General features: G+C 36.9%; 1 protein-coding gene and 1 long non-coding RNA gene across 2 annotated transcripts; both read left to right on the top strand.

The window, feature by feature from the left end:
- Positions 1 to 1,473: 1,473 nt before the first annotated feature.
- On the top strand, positions 1,474 to 2,192 carry LOC114184584 (putative serine carboxypeptidase-like 52). The gene is made up of 4 exons (XM_085674081.1): positions 1,474 to 1,592; positions 1,680 to 1,793; positions 1,893 to 1,938; positions 2,109 to 2,192. The coding sequence occupies exons 1-4, from the start codon at positions 1,567 to 1,569 to the stop codon at positions 2,190 to 2,192; spliced, it is 270 nt and encodes an 89-aa protein (XP_085530207.1). The 5' UTR covers positions 1,474 to 1,566.
- Positions 2,193 to 2,591: 399 nt separating this feature from the next.
- On the top strand, positions 2,592 to 3,714 carry LOC146886382 (uncharacterized). Its single transcript, XR_014994770.1, has 3 exons — positions 2,592 to 2,988; positions 3,167 to 3,568; positions 3,660 to 3,714. It is a non-coding gene; the product is annotated as an uncharacterized LOC146886382 (long non-coding RNA).
- The last annotated feature ends 12,560 nt before the right edge of the window (positions 3,715 to 16,274 follow it).

The following is a 16,274-nucleotide window of genomic DNA, read 5'->3' as shown; positions in this document are numbered from 1 at the left end:
TGTTTTCAGCAAATGAAAAAGGGGTTCAACCATGGATAAATCTCCAGGTTAGCATCTTAAAGTATCTCTTTGACGTTGGGTATACATTTTTCCACAATTATTAGTACAATGTTTCTGTGAGGAGAATCAGAAGTTTAGGAGTGAATTTCTCATATACATTAATTTGTTTTGTACAATGATTGATTGCATTAAAAAGCTTTGAAAATTCGGATGTAAGATCTCCTGCAAATACTAAAAGTGCTCATTGCTTGATCATATATTCCAAGTAGTTAGTTAATATTAAACACAAATTTGACCAATTTAAAGTGAGATTTGAGTAGTTGATTATAATACCTTGTGTAGCATGTCTCAATTGTCAAAGATGTGTTTTGATACAAAAATAAAATGTTCATCACTGTTTATTCTTCTGGAAAACTAGTAAAAAAAGGCTTTATTTAAAGTGGCGTGACTCCGTAAAAAAATGTTTGCCAACTTTGATTCTATTATCATCTTTGTTCAACGTATAAACAAACAATCTTACAGGATACATATTAAAATATTTTTCAAACAATTAAAGAGGTGTGAGGGTAACCTTGTCAAAATAATTAAAAATATATTTCTGTATGGCGAAAATTGAAAAAAAAAAAGATAAACACATGCAATGTACTTATCCTAAAATGTTTTTTGTTTTCTTTAGGGATACGTGTTAGGGAATGTTGTTACTATCGGAAGAGAGTTTAATTATCGAATTCCTTGTTCTCATGGAATGGCCCTTATTTCCGATGAATTATATGAGGTAATTTCATTCTCATAAAAAACTCTGTTGAAGAAAGTCAAATGCTAACAAAACTCTCTTGTTACAATGAAAAGTCACTACAAAAAAATTGTAGAGGAGAGTACATAAAAGTAGACATCAAAATGTATTATGCTCTAGAGATATCGAGTCATTCAACGAGGTACGCTTATTTGATCTTTACTTGCAAGATTTTCATTTGTAGAATCTCTAATAACAAAAAATCACAATGTCAATAATTGTTTCATTGTTATAGGCTTTATCAGGAATGAACGGTGCCTATATTTTGGACCCATTATGTGAGTGGATGGATACCGAAATATCTTGGAGGAGATCACTAATGAAGAAATATTCCAGCACGAATTTCCTAAACCCTCGTCTCAAATTGCCATCCTTAAACTGTCAAGTAATCTTCATGCCTCATTCAATCACAAATGTTTATTTATTTATTTATTTATTTGCATATTTGTAAAGTGATATATTTGCTATAACATGCATTGGTTGTTTAACATACCTGTGAACTACCATCCAGAGTTATGTATACTTCCTCTACGGTTTCTGGGCCAATGATGATAGTGTTCGCACTGCATTACATATCCGTCAGGTGTAGTTGATACAAATGACAATAAATTTCCCACATACAATTGCATATACAAGTTCATATATAACGTAAATCTTGGTATCTTGGTTGCATGGTGTAGGGAAGTATAGGAAAATGCCGTCATTGTAAGTTCGATATACCTTACAAGAAAGATATCCCAAGAAGTTTTGAGTATCACGTAAATCTGAGTAGAATGGGCTATCGTTCGCTCATATACAGGTCAATATTCTTTCTCCATATATTGAATAAGGTTTGAACTATAGTTTTAATTTCACATACCACATAACTTTTCTATATTGCTGACAGTGGCGATCATGACCTTATGGTTCCTTTCTTGGCAACACAAGCATGGGTCAAATCTTTAAACTACTCTATTATGGATGATTGGAGGCAATGGCATACAAATGGCCAAGTTGCAGGGTATTCCACCAACTGAACTGCAGTTATATAATCACCAGGCTTAATTCATCTAAAATGCTAATTAATTTATGTATTTGATTTTTGTTTTCCTGCAAATAGATACACCAGGACTTACTCCAATCGAATGACATTTGCAACTGTGAAGGCAAGTTTTTTTGTTCTCCTTGTTGCTCTTGTGGCTCAAATATAGATTCCATTTAATAAGTATATTCTAGATTCCATTTAAAAAGTGTAACAAAAAGTGTAATGAGAATAAAGTATATGTAGCATATTTGGTAGTTCTTGATTCCATTGGTTGTACTGGTATATTTTCAGGGTGGAGGCCATACAGCTCCAGAGTACAAACCTGAAGAATGTTTTGCCATGTTCAGTAGATGGCTATCTAAGAGGCCTTTGTAAGAACAACCAAATAATAAGGTCATTTGCTCTAGCAAAGACTAAACTTAGGATCTTGTTCGTAACAAGATGACTTGTATTGTTTAGAAAATTACTTTTCAACCAATGGGATTAAATATTGCTAAAACAAAAAACCAATCATATATGGTCTCTGTTAGCTTTAAATATTGAATCTCAACTGAGGTAGACATTCATAGTTGTTAACTGCATTTAAGATTCTATTCTGTGGAGATGTGATAAAGACAGGCTCATGCAGAACTCAAATCAAAGATGTTAACTGGAAAAACTTTGTTTGTTACTCTCTTTAAAAAACAAGCATTGCCACGATTAGAAATGGCTCCATGGTTTCATTTTCTTGATTTTTAATTTTTACTATTTAACTTAAAGACGTATGCTTTCATGAACTTTACCAGCATTGTTAGTCCCGCAAGTCACTTAATTGTTTTGACTTACCATTCCCTTTCAGATGTGACTCTGAATGAACTCATTCAATCTAAACATATTTTTCTTTAGCATATTCTTTGTCTTGATTTGTCTTTGCATTCAATGTTGATGGCATAAGAAAATAATTGCTAATAGTGTGGAATATACAATTGTTATGTTACTATTTCATATAGTATGTAGGATGTTTAGTTTATTTCATAAAAAAACTTAGGTTTAGTCTGATAACAGTGCCATTTTTTGTATGCAGGGTCTAGTCATAATAGAAAGGAACAATTTAGATCCAGCTGCAGCTCCATTTGCTAAAAATCCAAGAAACTTAGAGGGGCTTACTGAGGGTGCTAGCATAATTGAAGTGGTAAATGTTACAGGATTCATGTAGGAAAGTTTGTTTGACCCTAGGATATACTTTACAACACTGAAAAGAGTTATTTTGACATAGAAGGATTAAATCTCTTCACTAAATTAATGCTAATTTTAAAGATTATGCATACTTTCTTGTACGTCCTTTAATTCTTAAACCTATTAATAATTAGGTTAAGAAGATTAAGCCACATGTGCTCCTTGGTTTATCTGGTGTTGGTGGCATTTTCAATAAGGGATATTAAATAAATATGTATAATGGACCAAAACTGTTATTGAGCTTTTCTGCTATTGAATTTCTTAATTTTAATGGTTGAGATTCGACTCAGGTGCTTAAGGCAATGAGAGAATCTGTTTCAACAAAACCTCCTATCTTTGCCATGTCTAACCCCACCATGAATGGTTTGTTTGTACAAGGCTCATTATGCACTCATAATTCCTTAATAATGTTTATGTGTTTTCATTGACTTTTTTTCCATGTATTATGTGGAGAGTGCACTACTATTGATGCTTTCAAGCATGCTGGGGAAATATAGTGTTTGCCAGTGGAAGCCCTTTCGAAAATGTAGATCTTAGTAATTACTACTTTCTTTGATTTAGATGTAACTAGTATAGTTCAAATGTATCTCGAGTGTTGCATAATTTATTGGTTTAAATCTTGTGCAGGTAACGGAAAAGTGGGCCATGTAAATCAAGCAAACAACATGTACCTATTCCCTGGGTAGGATAGATCTTCTTGGCTTGTATATTTTCGTGCATTATACCTGTCAATTGAATTACAGGTGTAACTTCTAGTTTAACCATTTCATTTCAGAATTGGTTTGGGAACTCTTTTGTCAGCAACGTGTGCGTTTTTGAAAAAAATACTGCAGCTATCTCAGTGGTCCAAAAGTAACGTTCTTTATATCAAAAGAAATATCTGAGTCTAGTTTCCAACAAAAAAAAGAATTAACGCATTTGGAGTTATGTGGAGAGAGTTATGATCAAATGAGTGAGCAAAGGTCAGAGCTGACGAGAATACGAAAAACAACATTTTCAGGTGATGTTGTGGCAATTTTGGCTTCGGTTTTGTGACTCTTTTGCTCCTAAATGTGGTTGGATAACATGTCTTTTGATGCTTACTCTTTGAGCCTCAAATCCATGAGTTTAAATGCATGATAACTATATGTTTGTATCTTTGTGTATGTCATGTTGAGTCTTTAAATGTGTCTAACTTTTGCTTGAGTCTCTTGTCATATGCTTCTTTGAGTTTTCTTATTCTTGTTTCTAAGTTTTTGAACTATTGCATGAGATCTATGCCTTGTGTTGTTGTATGCTCCTTGAAATTGATTTTGACCTAATTTTAAGGAACTAAGTGTTCAAGACACCCTAAAGATCTCATCATTTTAAGTACCTAGTTTTGAAAAGAAAAAGTGTTTTCATGACCAAAAACGGTTTGGCCGAGAGCTTTTACAATGGTTGGTGAATCCATTTGGCCATTTTTACTAGGTGTTATGCTACCAAAATTTATACTTGGATTTTGGGTGATATTGGCAAATTAGTTCCATGCTTTGACTTGGTTATGATCTTTCTTGGTGTATGCATAATTTGAGATATAATCTTGGCTTGTTCAAATGCTTTCCATAGAGTCCTTAAAAGTGTTTTTCATTGTTTTAGTCTTGTTAAAGTTTTTTCTTTAAAAACAAGTTTCCCTAGAAGTTAAACTTGTTTTCTTTTAGCTTTGCTTGCTTGTCTTTAGGTAATCTTTGTTTTGTCTTAGTAGTTTTCTTTTCCTTGTTTTCCTAGAGTGTTGTGGCCGAGCCGCTTGTTTGAGCTTTGAAAAGGTTTTCATCTCTTTAAAGGTGTTTTCACTTGTTTGGAAGGTTTTTGAGTGCTAGCCTTGCTTGTGTGCTTTGGGAGTCTGATAAAAAACACTTGGGTGCTTGAGAAGACCACACTAGGTCTCGGGTTTGGAATTGTTTGTTAGGTAACCTCTTCCTTGTCTCGGTTTTTGGTGTAGGAACATGAATATGGATCCAATCTTGGAGGTAGAAGAAGAGGAGGAGTCGGCCTCACCTTATTCCCTTCCTATGGTGACTCCTATGGCCTAAGAAAGTGAACAAATGACCCTTGTCAACATCTTACGTAAGATGGAAGTGAGTAGGAGAGAAACTTTTGACCAATTGAGGGCGGATAGGAGACAAAGTGAGATCTTCCTACAAGAGCACATCCAAAGACTTGAGCTTAGGGAAGATGAGAGGAGAATGAGGAGGTCCTCTTCCGAGGACTCTAGCCATGGTGGAAGAAGAAGAAGACACAGCTATGATGGTGGTGGAAGGCGCAATCAACTCCCACAAAGACAACCTCCACCAATCAAGATTCTAAAGTTCAAAGGGGAGAATGATCCAAACCTCTACATAGAGTGGGAGCAAAAAGTGGACCAAATCTTCAATATTCATTTAGTTAGTGATCAAGAACAAGTAGATTTAGTAGTTTTAGAATTTGAAGATTATGCCATGACATGGTAACATCAATTGTGTATGGACAATATTAACCAAGAGCCACCCGCGGCCTTTTGGATGGACATTAAAACTTTGATGCGCGCTAGATTTGTTCCTTCCTACTATAGGAGGGAGACTCTTTTGAAGTTCCAAAGGCTTCAACAAGGGTCTATGTGTGTGAATGAATATTTTAAAATGATGGAGTCCATGCTTCTCAAAGTAGGACTCCAATTTGAAAGTGAAGAAAAAAAGGTATCTAGATTTGTGAGTGGTCTTAGAAGAGAAGTTCAAGATGTAGTTGAGTTGTATGAGTATTCCACTCCTGACAAAATTTTACACTTGGCCTTAAAAGTTGAAAGTCAATTGAAAAAGAAACAAGAGGCCAAGAGGAATACTTCATACAATGAATACTACTCTAGAACTTGGAAAGGAAAGGAAATAAAGGATAAGAAACCACCTTCCAAAGACCACCCACCTAGGACTAATTCGTCTAGAACCTCCCATGAAAGTGCAAACTCTTCTCAAAGTTCAAGAACTAGTTCCATCAAATGTTTTAAGTGTCTGGGCTATGGTCACATTGCTTCAAATTGCCCAACAAAGAGGAACATGATCTTGAACCCTAAAGAAGAGGTTGAAAGTGAACATTCTTCTCCCCCTTCCCCTAAAAGTTCTTCCTCCCACACTTTTTCCCAATCTTCAAGTGAGGATGAAATCAAACCTAATGAAGGAGGTTTGTTGGTGGTTAGGCGCATGCGAGGCCAAGTGCCTAAAGAATTTGAAAACCAAAGAGAAAATATTTTTCACTCAAGGTGCCAAATCAACAACAAAACTTGCTCCCTCATAATTGATAGTGGAAGTTGTGTTAATGTGGCTAGCTTAAGGGTTGTGGACAAGCTTGGCTTGAAAACCATCCCTCATGCCAAGCCCTATAAGCTTTCTTGGCTTAGTGAGGAATGTGAGATTAAAGTGGACAAACAAGTCCTTATTAACTTCTCCATTGGAAACTACAAAGATGAGGTATTATGTGACTTAGTGCCCATGGAAGCAACCCACATTTTATTAGGAAGGCCATGGAAATTTGATAGAAAAGTTTTTCATGATGGCCATGCCAACAAATTTACCTTTAGCTTCCAAGGAAAAAAGATCACATTACTACCTCTTTCACCAAGAGAAGTCAATGAGGACCAATTGCAAATGATAAAGAAAAGAAAAGAAGAGAAGGCGCAAAACAAGGCGCAAGGGCATGGCAATGAGTCCAAGAAGAGCATGATCACCCTCAAAGGGGTGAAGAAGGTAATGCTTGCCCAAAAATCCATCTTCCTAGCTTATCCTAGTGAATCTTCCCCCTCCTTCCAAAACCCTCACTCTAGATGTCCCTTAGACTTATCATTAGTCTTAGATGAGTTCAAAGATGTTTTTCAAGAACCTCCAAAGGGTCTCCCACCCCTAAGAGGTATAAAACACCAAATTGATTTCATACAAGGCTCATCTTTGCCTAATAGGCCAGCCTATAGGACTAGTCCCGAGGAGGCTAAGGAAATTCAAAAACAAGTGAATGAGTTATTAGAAAAGAGGTGGATGCAACATAGCATGAGTCCTTGTGCAATGCCCGTGATTCTTATCCCCAAAAAGGATGGAACATGGAGAATGTGCATAGATTGTAGGGCTATCAACAACATAACCATCAAGTATAGGCATCCTATTCCTAGATTAGATGATTTGATTGATGAGTTACATGGTGCAACCATATTTTCCAAAATAGACTTGAAGAGTGGGTACAATCAAATTAGAATCAAAGAAGGTGATGAATGGAAAACCTCTTTCAAGACTAAGTTTGGATTATATGAGTGGTTAGTCATGCCTTTTGGCTTGACCAATGCACCTAGTACATTCATGAGACTCATGCACCATGTTCTTAGAGAGTTCTTAGGGAAGTTTGTTGTGGTGTACTTTGATGACATTCTCATTTATAGTATGTCTCAAGATGACCACTTGCATTATTTAAGGAGTGTGTTAGAGACCTTAAGGAAGGCATCCTTGTATGCTAACATGGAGAAATGTGTGTTTGGGATGGATCATGTGATCTTCCTAGGTTTCAAAATAAATCAACATGGGGTCCATGTGGACCAAGAAAAAGTGATGGCCATCAAGGATTGGCCTCCCCCAAAGAATGTAAGTGAGCTTAGGTCTTTCCAAACTTTAGCACCATAGTCGCCCCTCTCAATGAATTGGTCAAGAAAGGTATGGTTTATAAGTGGGGCAAAGATCAAGAAAAGGCTTTTGAAACTTTAAAACAAAAATTGATCAATGCACCACTCTTAGCCCTCCCTAACTTCTCCAAAACTTTTGAAATTGAGTGTGATGCATCCAATGTAGGCATTGGGGCCGTGCTTCTCCAAGAAGGGCACCCCACAGCCTATTTTAGTGAGAAACTCAAGGGGAGTCACATCAACTACTCCACCTATGACAAAGAGCTTTATGTTCTTGTAAGAACTTTGCAAACTTGACAACAATATCTTCTTTCAAAGGAGTTTGTGATACATAATGACCATGACTCACTCAAATTTTTGAAAAGCCAAGGCAAGTTAAACAAGAGACATGCTAGGTGGGTAGAGTTCTTAGAGCAATTCCCATATGTGATCAAACATAAGCAAGGAAAGGCTAACATTGTGGCGGATGCACTTTCAAGAAGGCATTCCCTCCTTTCAATTCTTGAAACTAAATTTCTTAGTTTTGATCATATTAAGGAATTGTATCCAAGGGATGTTGATTTCTCCTCCATTCTTAGTGAATGCCACCAAGGGGCTTACAAAGACTTTTACCTTCTCAATCAATATCTTTTCAAAGGTAAGAGACTTTGCATTCCCCAAGGTTCCTTAAGAGCCTCACTCATTAGAGAGGCACATGAGGGAGGATTAATGGGACATTTTGGACCAAACAAGACTTTGGAAGTCTTGAAAGAACACTTCTATTGGCCTCACATGAGGAAGCATGTAGATAGGCATTGCAAAAGTTGCATAGCATGCATGAAAGCCAAGTCTAGAGTCCAACCCCATGGTCTTTACACTCCCTTGCCCATCCCTTCCAAGCCTTGGGTTGACATATCTATGGATTTTGTCTTAGGCCTCCCAAAGACCAAAAAAGGTAGGGATTCCATTTTTGTAGTGATGGATAGATTCTCTAAGATGGCCCATTTCATTCCTTGCCATAAGATTGATGATGCAACTTATATTGCCAATCTTTTTTTCAAGGAAGTGGTAAGACTACATGGCCTACCTTGTGAGGTAAACTTGGCACCAAGCTTCTTTTCTCCACCACTTTCCATCCCCACAGTGATGGCCAAACCGAGGTGGTTAATAGAACCCTAGGGCAAATGCTAAGATGTGTGATAGTGCAAAACATTAGAGAGTGGGTGGAACTTCTTCCCCACATAGAGTTTTCCTATAATAGGGTTGTGCACTCCACTACTTCTCATTCCCCTTTTGAGGTTGTGTATGGGTTCAATCCCCTAACTCCCTTAGACCTCCTTCCCCTTCCCACTCATGAGGCATGGACTTGCCAAGATGGTGAGGCCAAAGCCAAGTACATCCAAGACTTGTATTCACAAGTCAAGGAAATCATTGAGAGGAGAGTTAAGAAACAATAAGAGGATGGTAATAAGGGAAGAAAGGAAGTCATCTTCCAAGAGGGAGATTGGGTTTGGCTTCACTTGAATTCCCTAAGTTGGTTTCTAGTTGACTTATTTTGATTTACTTGTTGACTTTGATCCAAAGTTGACCTTTGACCAAGATTAGATTAACTTAAACCAACATGTTAATCCTTGTTTGTCTTGTTTTGTAGGTAATTAAGAGAAAGTAGAGCATGGGTAGGTGGCACTTGGTGATTGGAGCACTTGGATGAAGTAGAAGAGAGAGGAAAGCAAAAAGCAAAAAGCAAAAGCAAAAGTAGACATGTACCTTGTCTCCTTTTACCTTTGTGGTTTATGCCTTAGAAGGTCACTTGGTCTCCTTCCTCTTTTGGCCTAGAATCCTCATGGGAATGCCTCCACCAATCATCTCCCTTCACTTGGCCAAGACTCACTCTCACATTAGGTTTAGGGTTTGCTAGTTAATCCTTTTTCATGTTTTTGTATTTGTTAAAGGACCCCTATGAACTCCTATTTAAAGGGTGCTCCTTGTCTTGTAAAAGGGTTGATCATTTTGTTTCTAAACTATTATGTTTCAACCATTAAATTTTCGTGAGCTCTCCTTTCTAGTAGTGAACTCACCTTTGCCTTATCTTGCTTGCAAGTGGCGGCACCATCACTCATCTCTAGGGCTTGGTTGGCTTAGATCTCCCCTATGAGTGGTGTGCTTCTTCCATGCTTCATCTTCTATGCTTTCCATTTTTAATGTTTCTTCTTTCATTTTGGTTCTTTAAGTGTTGTTAATGCCGTGTGAGTTGAAGCTTGAATCCAACTCTCTTCTTCCTTTCATGAGCTTGAGAAATGAACCTTCACATCTAGATAGCTTGCTATCTTAGTGTCCAGTGGGAATTTTCAAAAAGCTTTCTTAAACAACTTCACCATATTCATAACTCTAAAAGAAAACAAGATAATCATTCATCAGCAAGTCACATGTAAGACCCGAGAAAAATTAAATAGTTAATTAAATAATTATTTAATAAATGCGGGTAATAGGAGCCTCTAAGGCATTTAATGCAGAGTGCTATGACATGGATTAGTACTAGCTCAAATGGTTGAGAGTACTTAATTGTATGAGAGGACTTGGGTTCGAGTCTTTTGTATGCCAATTATGTGTTATTTTAATCTGTGCATTATTTTATTGATATATCTGAATGTGAGAGGGAATTATAGGAGAGGAAGGGTCTGCATTTTCACGTTAGGCTCTGGGCAGAGGAATTGAGTGAACTGGTGTGGGTTGCAGAGAGAATTGGGGGAGTGAAGCCATTGGTAGAGGAGAAACCAAGACTAAGAGTGCCATTGGGTTGAATACTCACATCAAATTCGTCGAAATTGAGTGAGGATTCGAGGTAAGGGGAGTTGTTTTTAATTGTTTTGACTCGTGCTTAAGGTACCTTGATTGTATGAATCGAATTGCTTGAAACTCTACAACAAAATCAAGTATTTGCAAAAAGATTTTATACTTTATACATAAATATTATTTTTCGTTAACATATAATTCAACAAAAAAGAAATGTAATAAATTCTAACAAAATGTAATTTATATTATTTTATTAGTTCGAAAACTTTATAATTAGCGAGCCACAAAAATTGCACCTATTAAAGCAACTAAAAGAATTATTGAAATTAGTTCAAATGAAAGAAAAAAATCTGTTGATAAATGAATTCCAATTTGTTGACTAGTACTTATCAAATCTTGCTCTAAAATCTGATTGGGTCTTGTCGTCCAAATAATTCTGTGCCATGATGTCTCTAGAATAGTAGTTATTTGTGAAAGAAAGATACTGGTACAAACCATCAAAGTAATTCCATCCCCAACGGTCCAAACACGAAAATTTTGGTAATAGTCCGAACCATTCATAAACATCACAACAAATATTATTAAAAATCCTTGATGAATTGTGCTATTTTTCACAAAATTATGGGTTTCCACCCAGAAACCGTATGGTGGGCATGAAGGTGTCGCCAGGCGACACATCAGTTTTTACCTAAATTCTGGGTTTTGTTATGAACTGCCTGGCGGTGAGATAGAACTACCAGGCGATGCACACTGCTTTATCACTGTTTGATTGTAAAACTGTGTTTTCCGTGATGTATTGACCTGTCAATGATTCTTACATTTGTGAGGTTGCAAAAATACCATGATTTCCTTACAACTCGTGTGAGTTTGAATTACCCATGGGGATGCAAATGCGATAGATTGCGATTCACCCTAAGGAATAAATGAAATGTTGGTTTTTTGAGTATATAATGAGGAATGGGGAAACCTTATGGTGTGTAAGTGGTAATAGGATTGGGGGACGAATTGATAAATTTCGAGGGGTTAATTGATTATGATAAAATAGGAGTCTAGATCAAATTCTAGGAAATTCAGTTTCCTTGCGTGGGTGCTGGAACGCGGGTTTTTGGCCAGGTTCTGATGATGAGTAGCAGGTGTTGTGTTGTGAGTTTGAGCGATTGGCAACAAAGGAGGAAACCGGGGAAAGGAAGGTTAGGATGAAATTAAGTGTGGAAGGGAGAAAGGATAAGACATGAATATTTATGGACTACGAGACTAGTAAAGAGAAAGTGGTGATAGGTAAGCAATCTATGAGGATTGGCGAGATATGGTATGAACGGAAAAAGGAAAAGTTACTTTCAATTACAGGTTAGGGTGTTAGGAAGCGTATTTTCCATCATGGTTAGTGATGAAGGATTGACCCCAACCAAGGATGAAGGCACATGCTTAAGAAGACTAAGCATGTTTAGAAAGGAAGTTCACTAATCCTTCATCCCTTTCATTTATGTTTGTTATTTTTGATTCCCTAAGTTGACTTAGTTAAATCAATTTTAGTTGACTTGTTGACCTTTGACTAGGTTTAACTTGTTGACTATAGTTGACTTGACTTAAGCCAACATGCTAATCTATGTTTATTTGCTTTGTAGGTTAATTAGGAGTAAGAAAGCAATGCTAGGTGGCACATGGTGATTGGGGAGCATAAATGATGTGGAGGAGAGAGTAAAGCAAAGGCATAAAGCATAAAGAAAAAGGCATAAAGCAAGTGTACCTATGTACCTTTGGTCTCCTTTGTTTTTAGCACACTATGGCCAATTTTGGAGACATATGAGACACATTCTTTGTCTCCTTTTGTGCTAGAACGAAATTAGCCTTGCACACACCATAGTTAGCTCTTTTGTCTCTCATTTTTATAACCTTATTTGACCTAGTTTCTAGAAGCTAGGATTAGGTTTTTGTAGAGACATCCTTAGGTATCTTTTATTTGCTTAGAGGCCCCTAAACTCTTCTATATAAGGGGTGCTCCTAGACATGTAAAAGGGTTGAACATTTTGAAGTAAAAACACTCTTGTATCTCAACCATTTGTGAGAGTTTCCTCCCTTGGGAGTGAAACTTTTAAGCCTTATCTTGCATAGCAAGTGGCGGCACACATTCACTCATCTTCAAGGTTGTCATGGCTTCTAGCCTAGCCTTGTAGTGGCGTGCTTCTCACATTTTTACCATTTCTTTCCTTTCCATTTTATGTTTTCTTCTTCCTTTAATTGTTCTTGGTTTTCTATGGTTTATGTGCTTTCCATTTCCTTTTTGTTTTGAATCAATCTATCATCTTCTTCTCTTGAGTTTTGTGAAAGGAACCTTCACATCTAGATAGCTTGCTATCTTAATGTCCAGTGGGGATTTCGCTTAGCTTTCTTAATCAACTCACACCATATTCAATAATCTTAAAAGGAAACAAGATAATCCTTCATCATTTGGTATCTAGAGCCTAGGTTATCTTGAATATGGTGTTTTTCATGTGCTAACCTTGTTTTGTTGTAGCTATCTTGGTATGGTTCAAATCCACTTTCATGACACACAAAAACAGTGCTGGCAGAAAAGGTGACAATTTTAAAACATTAAACTGCACCAGCTCAACGGTCCAAAAATTACGTTTTTGGTGTCAAAAGAAAGCTCTTTGAGTCTAGTTTCCAGAAAAAAAAAAGAACCAACGCATTTGGAGTTCTGTGGAGAGAGTTATGATCAAATGAGTGAGCAAAGGTCAGAGTTGCCGAGAATACGAAAAACAACGTTTTCAGGTAATGTTGTGGCAATGATGACTTCGGCTTTGTGACTCCTTAAGCTCCTAAATGTGGTTGAATAACATGTCTTTGGATGCTTAGTCTTTGAGCCTCAAATCCATGAGTTTAAATGCATTATAGCTACATGTTTGTGTCTTGTGTATGTCATGTTGAGTCTTTAAATGTGCCTAACTTTTGCTTGAGTCATATGTTAACTTGAAGTTTTCTTATTCTTGTTTTTCCAAGTATTTGAATCTTGCATTCACTTTGTCTTGCTTGATGTATGCTCCATGAAATTGATTTTGGCCTAAAACTTGAGGAACTAAGTGTCCAAGCCACCTAAAACTCTTTCTCACCATTTTATGAAACTAGTTGTGGAAAGAAGAAAATTTTGCACCAATATTTGCCTAAAAACCGAGAGCAATCTTGCTCCTTGGTGAACTAAAAGTATGTTTTTCACTAGGTGTTATGCTACTAGTTTTTCATACTTGAGAATTGGGTGATATTGGCTAATTAGTTCCATGCTTTAACTTGGTTATGATCTTTCTTGGTATATGCATGATTTAAGACTTGAAGATGTTTGTTAAGTGCTTTCCATAGAGTCTTTAAGATGTGCTTTTTCTTGTTTTAGTCTTGTTAAAAGTTTTGTCTCAAACTTTTCTTCTTTAGAGTTTAGCTTTCCTTATTTTTGTGCTTTTCTTGCTTGTCACTAGGTGTTCTTTGTTTTGTCTTAGTAGTTTTCTTTTCTTGAAACTCTTGGGATGTTGTGGCCGAATCACTTGTTTTGCATTTGAAAGGTTTTGAACAAGTTTTTAAAAGTGTTTGCTTCACTCCTTTGGAGGAGCTTTGAGTGTAGCCTTGCCTTGTCACTTTGGGAGAGTGATCTAAACACTTGGGTTACATTTTGGGTTGGATTTGGTCTCGATTTTCATGTTGTCTAACCTCTAATCCATTTATTTTGTCTCGGATTTGAGTGTTTTTGTTGTAGGAATCATGGCAAGTTCATCAAATGCACCTACACCAAACAAAAACAATATATTGATGAGATTGCTTCGGGATTTGGAGTTGTCTAGGAAGGAGGCCTTTGAACAATTGAGAAAGGACAAGGAGCAAAGTGACCTAAGAATCCAAGAGCACATTGAAAGGCTTGAAGCTAAAGAGCAAGAAAGAGAGGCTAGGAAAAGATGGCATTCTAGGCGCAACCCATCACAAGAGAAGCAAACTCCAAAGATTCCTAAGTTCAAAGGAGAAAATGACCCAAACATCTACATTGAGTGGGAACAAAAAGTGGACCAAATTTTTACCATTTATGTAGTTAGTGATCAAAAGCAAGTAGATTTGGTAGTCTTAGAGTTTGAGGATTATGCCATGACTTGGTGGCATCAATTATGTATGGACAATATTAACCAAGAGTCACTCGCGACTTCTTGGAGGGACCTTAAAAATTTGATGCGCGCTAGATTTGTTCCTTCCTACTATAGGAGGGAGACTCTTTTGAAGCTCCAAATGCTTCAACAAGGGTCCATGTGTGTGGATGAATATCACAAGTTAATGGAGTCCATGATTCTAACAGTAGGACTCCAATTTGAAAGTGAAGAGGAAAAGGTAGCTAGATTTGTGAGTGGGTTAAGGAGGGACATACAAGATTTAGTAGAGTTATATGAGTACTCCTCTCTTGACAAAGTTTTACATTTGGCCATTAAAGTTGAAACTCAATTGCAAAAGAAAAAAGAGGCCAAGAGGAGTGGTTCATACAATGACTACTATTCTAGTACTTGGAAAGATAAAGAAAGAAAATATGATAAATTACCACTCAAGAGTTCCAAAAACCCACCTCCTAGGACTAATTCGTCTAGGCCTTCTAATGAAACTCCTAATTCTTCTCAAGGTACAAGGACAAGTTTTATAAAATGTTTTAAGTGTTTGGGATATGGGCACATAGCTTCAAATTGTCCCACCAAAAGAACCATGGCCTTAAACCTTAAAAAAGAGGTAGAGAGTGAACATTCTTTTCCCCCTTCCCCCAAAAGTACTTCTTCCCACACTTCTTCTTCAAGTGAAAGGATTAAACCCCTTGAAGGTGGATTGTTAATGATAAGGCACCAACTAAGACAAGTTTCCAAGAAACTTGACCCTTCTCAAAGACAAAACCTTTTTCATTCAAGGTGTCATATCAAAGACAAACTATGTCCCCTCCTCATAGATAATGGAAGTTGTGTAAATGTGGCTAGCACAAGGGTTGTGGATAAGCTTGGCTTGAAAACTATCCCTCATGCCAAGCCCTACAAGCTATCATGGCTTAAGAAAGAAGACATTAAAGTAACTCAACAAGTCCTCATTAACTTTTCAATTGGAAATTTTAAAGATGAGGTGTTATGTGATGTTGTGCCTATGGAAGAAACTCATATTTTGTTAGGTAGGCCATGGCAATTTGATAGAAAAGTCTTTTATGATGGCCATGCTAACACCTATGCTTTCTCCTTCCAAGGCAAGAAGTTCACACTCCTACCTCTCTCACCCAATCAAGCAAATGAGGACCAAAATAAAGTGAAAGATAAGAGAAAAGATGAAAAAGAAAAAGAGCAAGTTACCTCCAAAGTGTTACTTGCCTCTAAAAAAAGCAAGATGGACATCACCATTCTTTCTTCTCTTGCAAGGCTCAAAAGGAAGACCCAATGCGCAAGCATGAGAAGAATAGTGGTATAGAAAAGAGGGATGGCCTAACCAAAGCTAAGGGTAGTACCCTTAGAAAAGATGGAACAAGAGCTCCTAAAAGGGAGGCGCAAAACCTCCACCAAATCAAGTCAAGCTCCATCTACAAAGGCTTAAAGAATTTGTGGTCAAATTCTCTCCAAGAAGGGGAGGATGATGAAGGATTGACCCCAACCAAGGATGAAGGCACATGCTTAAGAAGACTAAGCATGTTTAGAAAGGAAGTTCACTAATCCTTCATCCCTTTCATTTATGTTTGTTATTTTTGATTCCCTAAGTTGACTTAGTTGAATCAACTTTAGTTGACTTGTTGACCTTTGACTAGGTTTGACTTGTTGACTATAGTTGACTTG

Source organism: Vigna unguiculata, chromosome 5, assembly GCF_037176805.1.
Source record: "Vigna unguiculata cultivar grain cowpea cultivar isolate G323 ecotype 2 chromosome 5, ASM3717680v1, whole genome shotgun sequence".
NCBI classification, from domain to species: domain Eukaryota; kingdom Viridiplantae; phylum Streptophyta; class Magnoliopsida; order Fabales; family Fabaceae; genus Vigna; species Vigna unguiculata.
The sequence above is the reverse complement of the archived record's forward strand: the minus strand, read 5'-3'. Positions and strand labels throughout refer to the sequence as shown.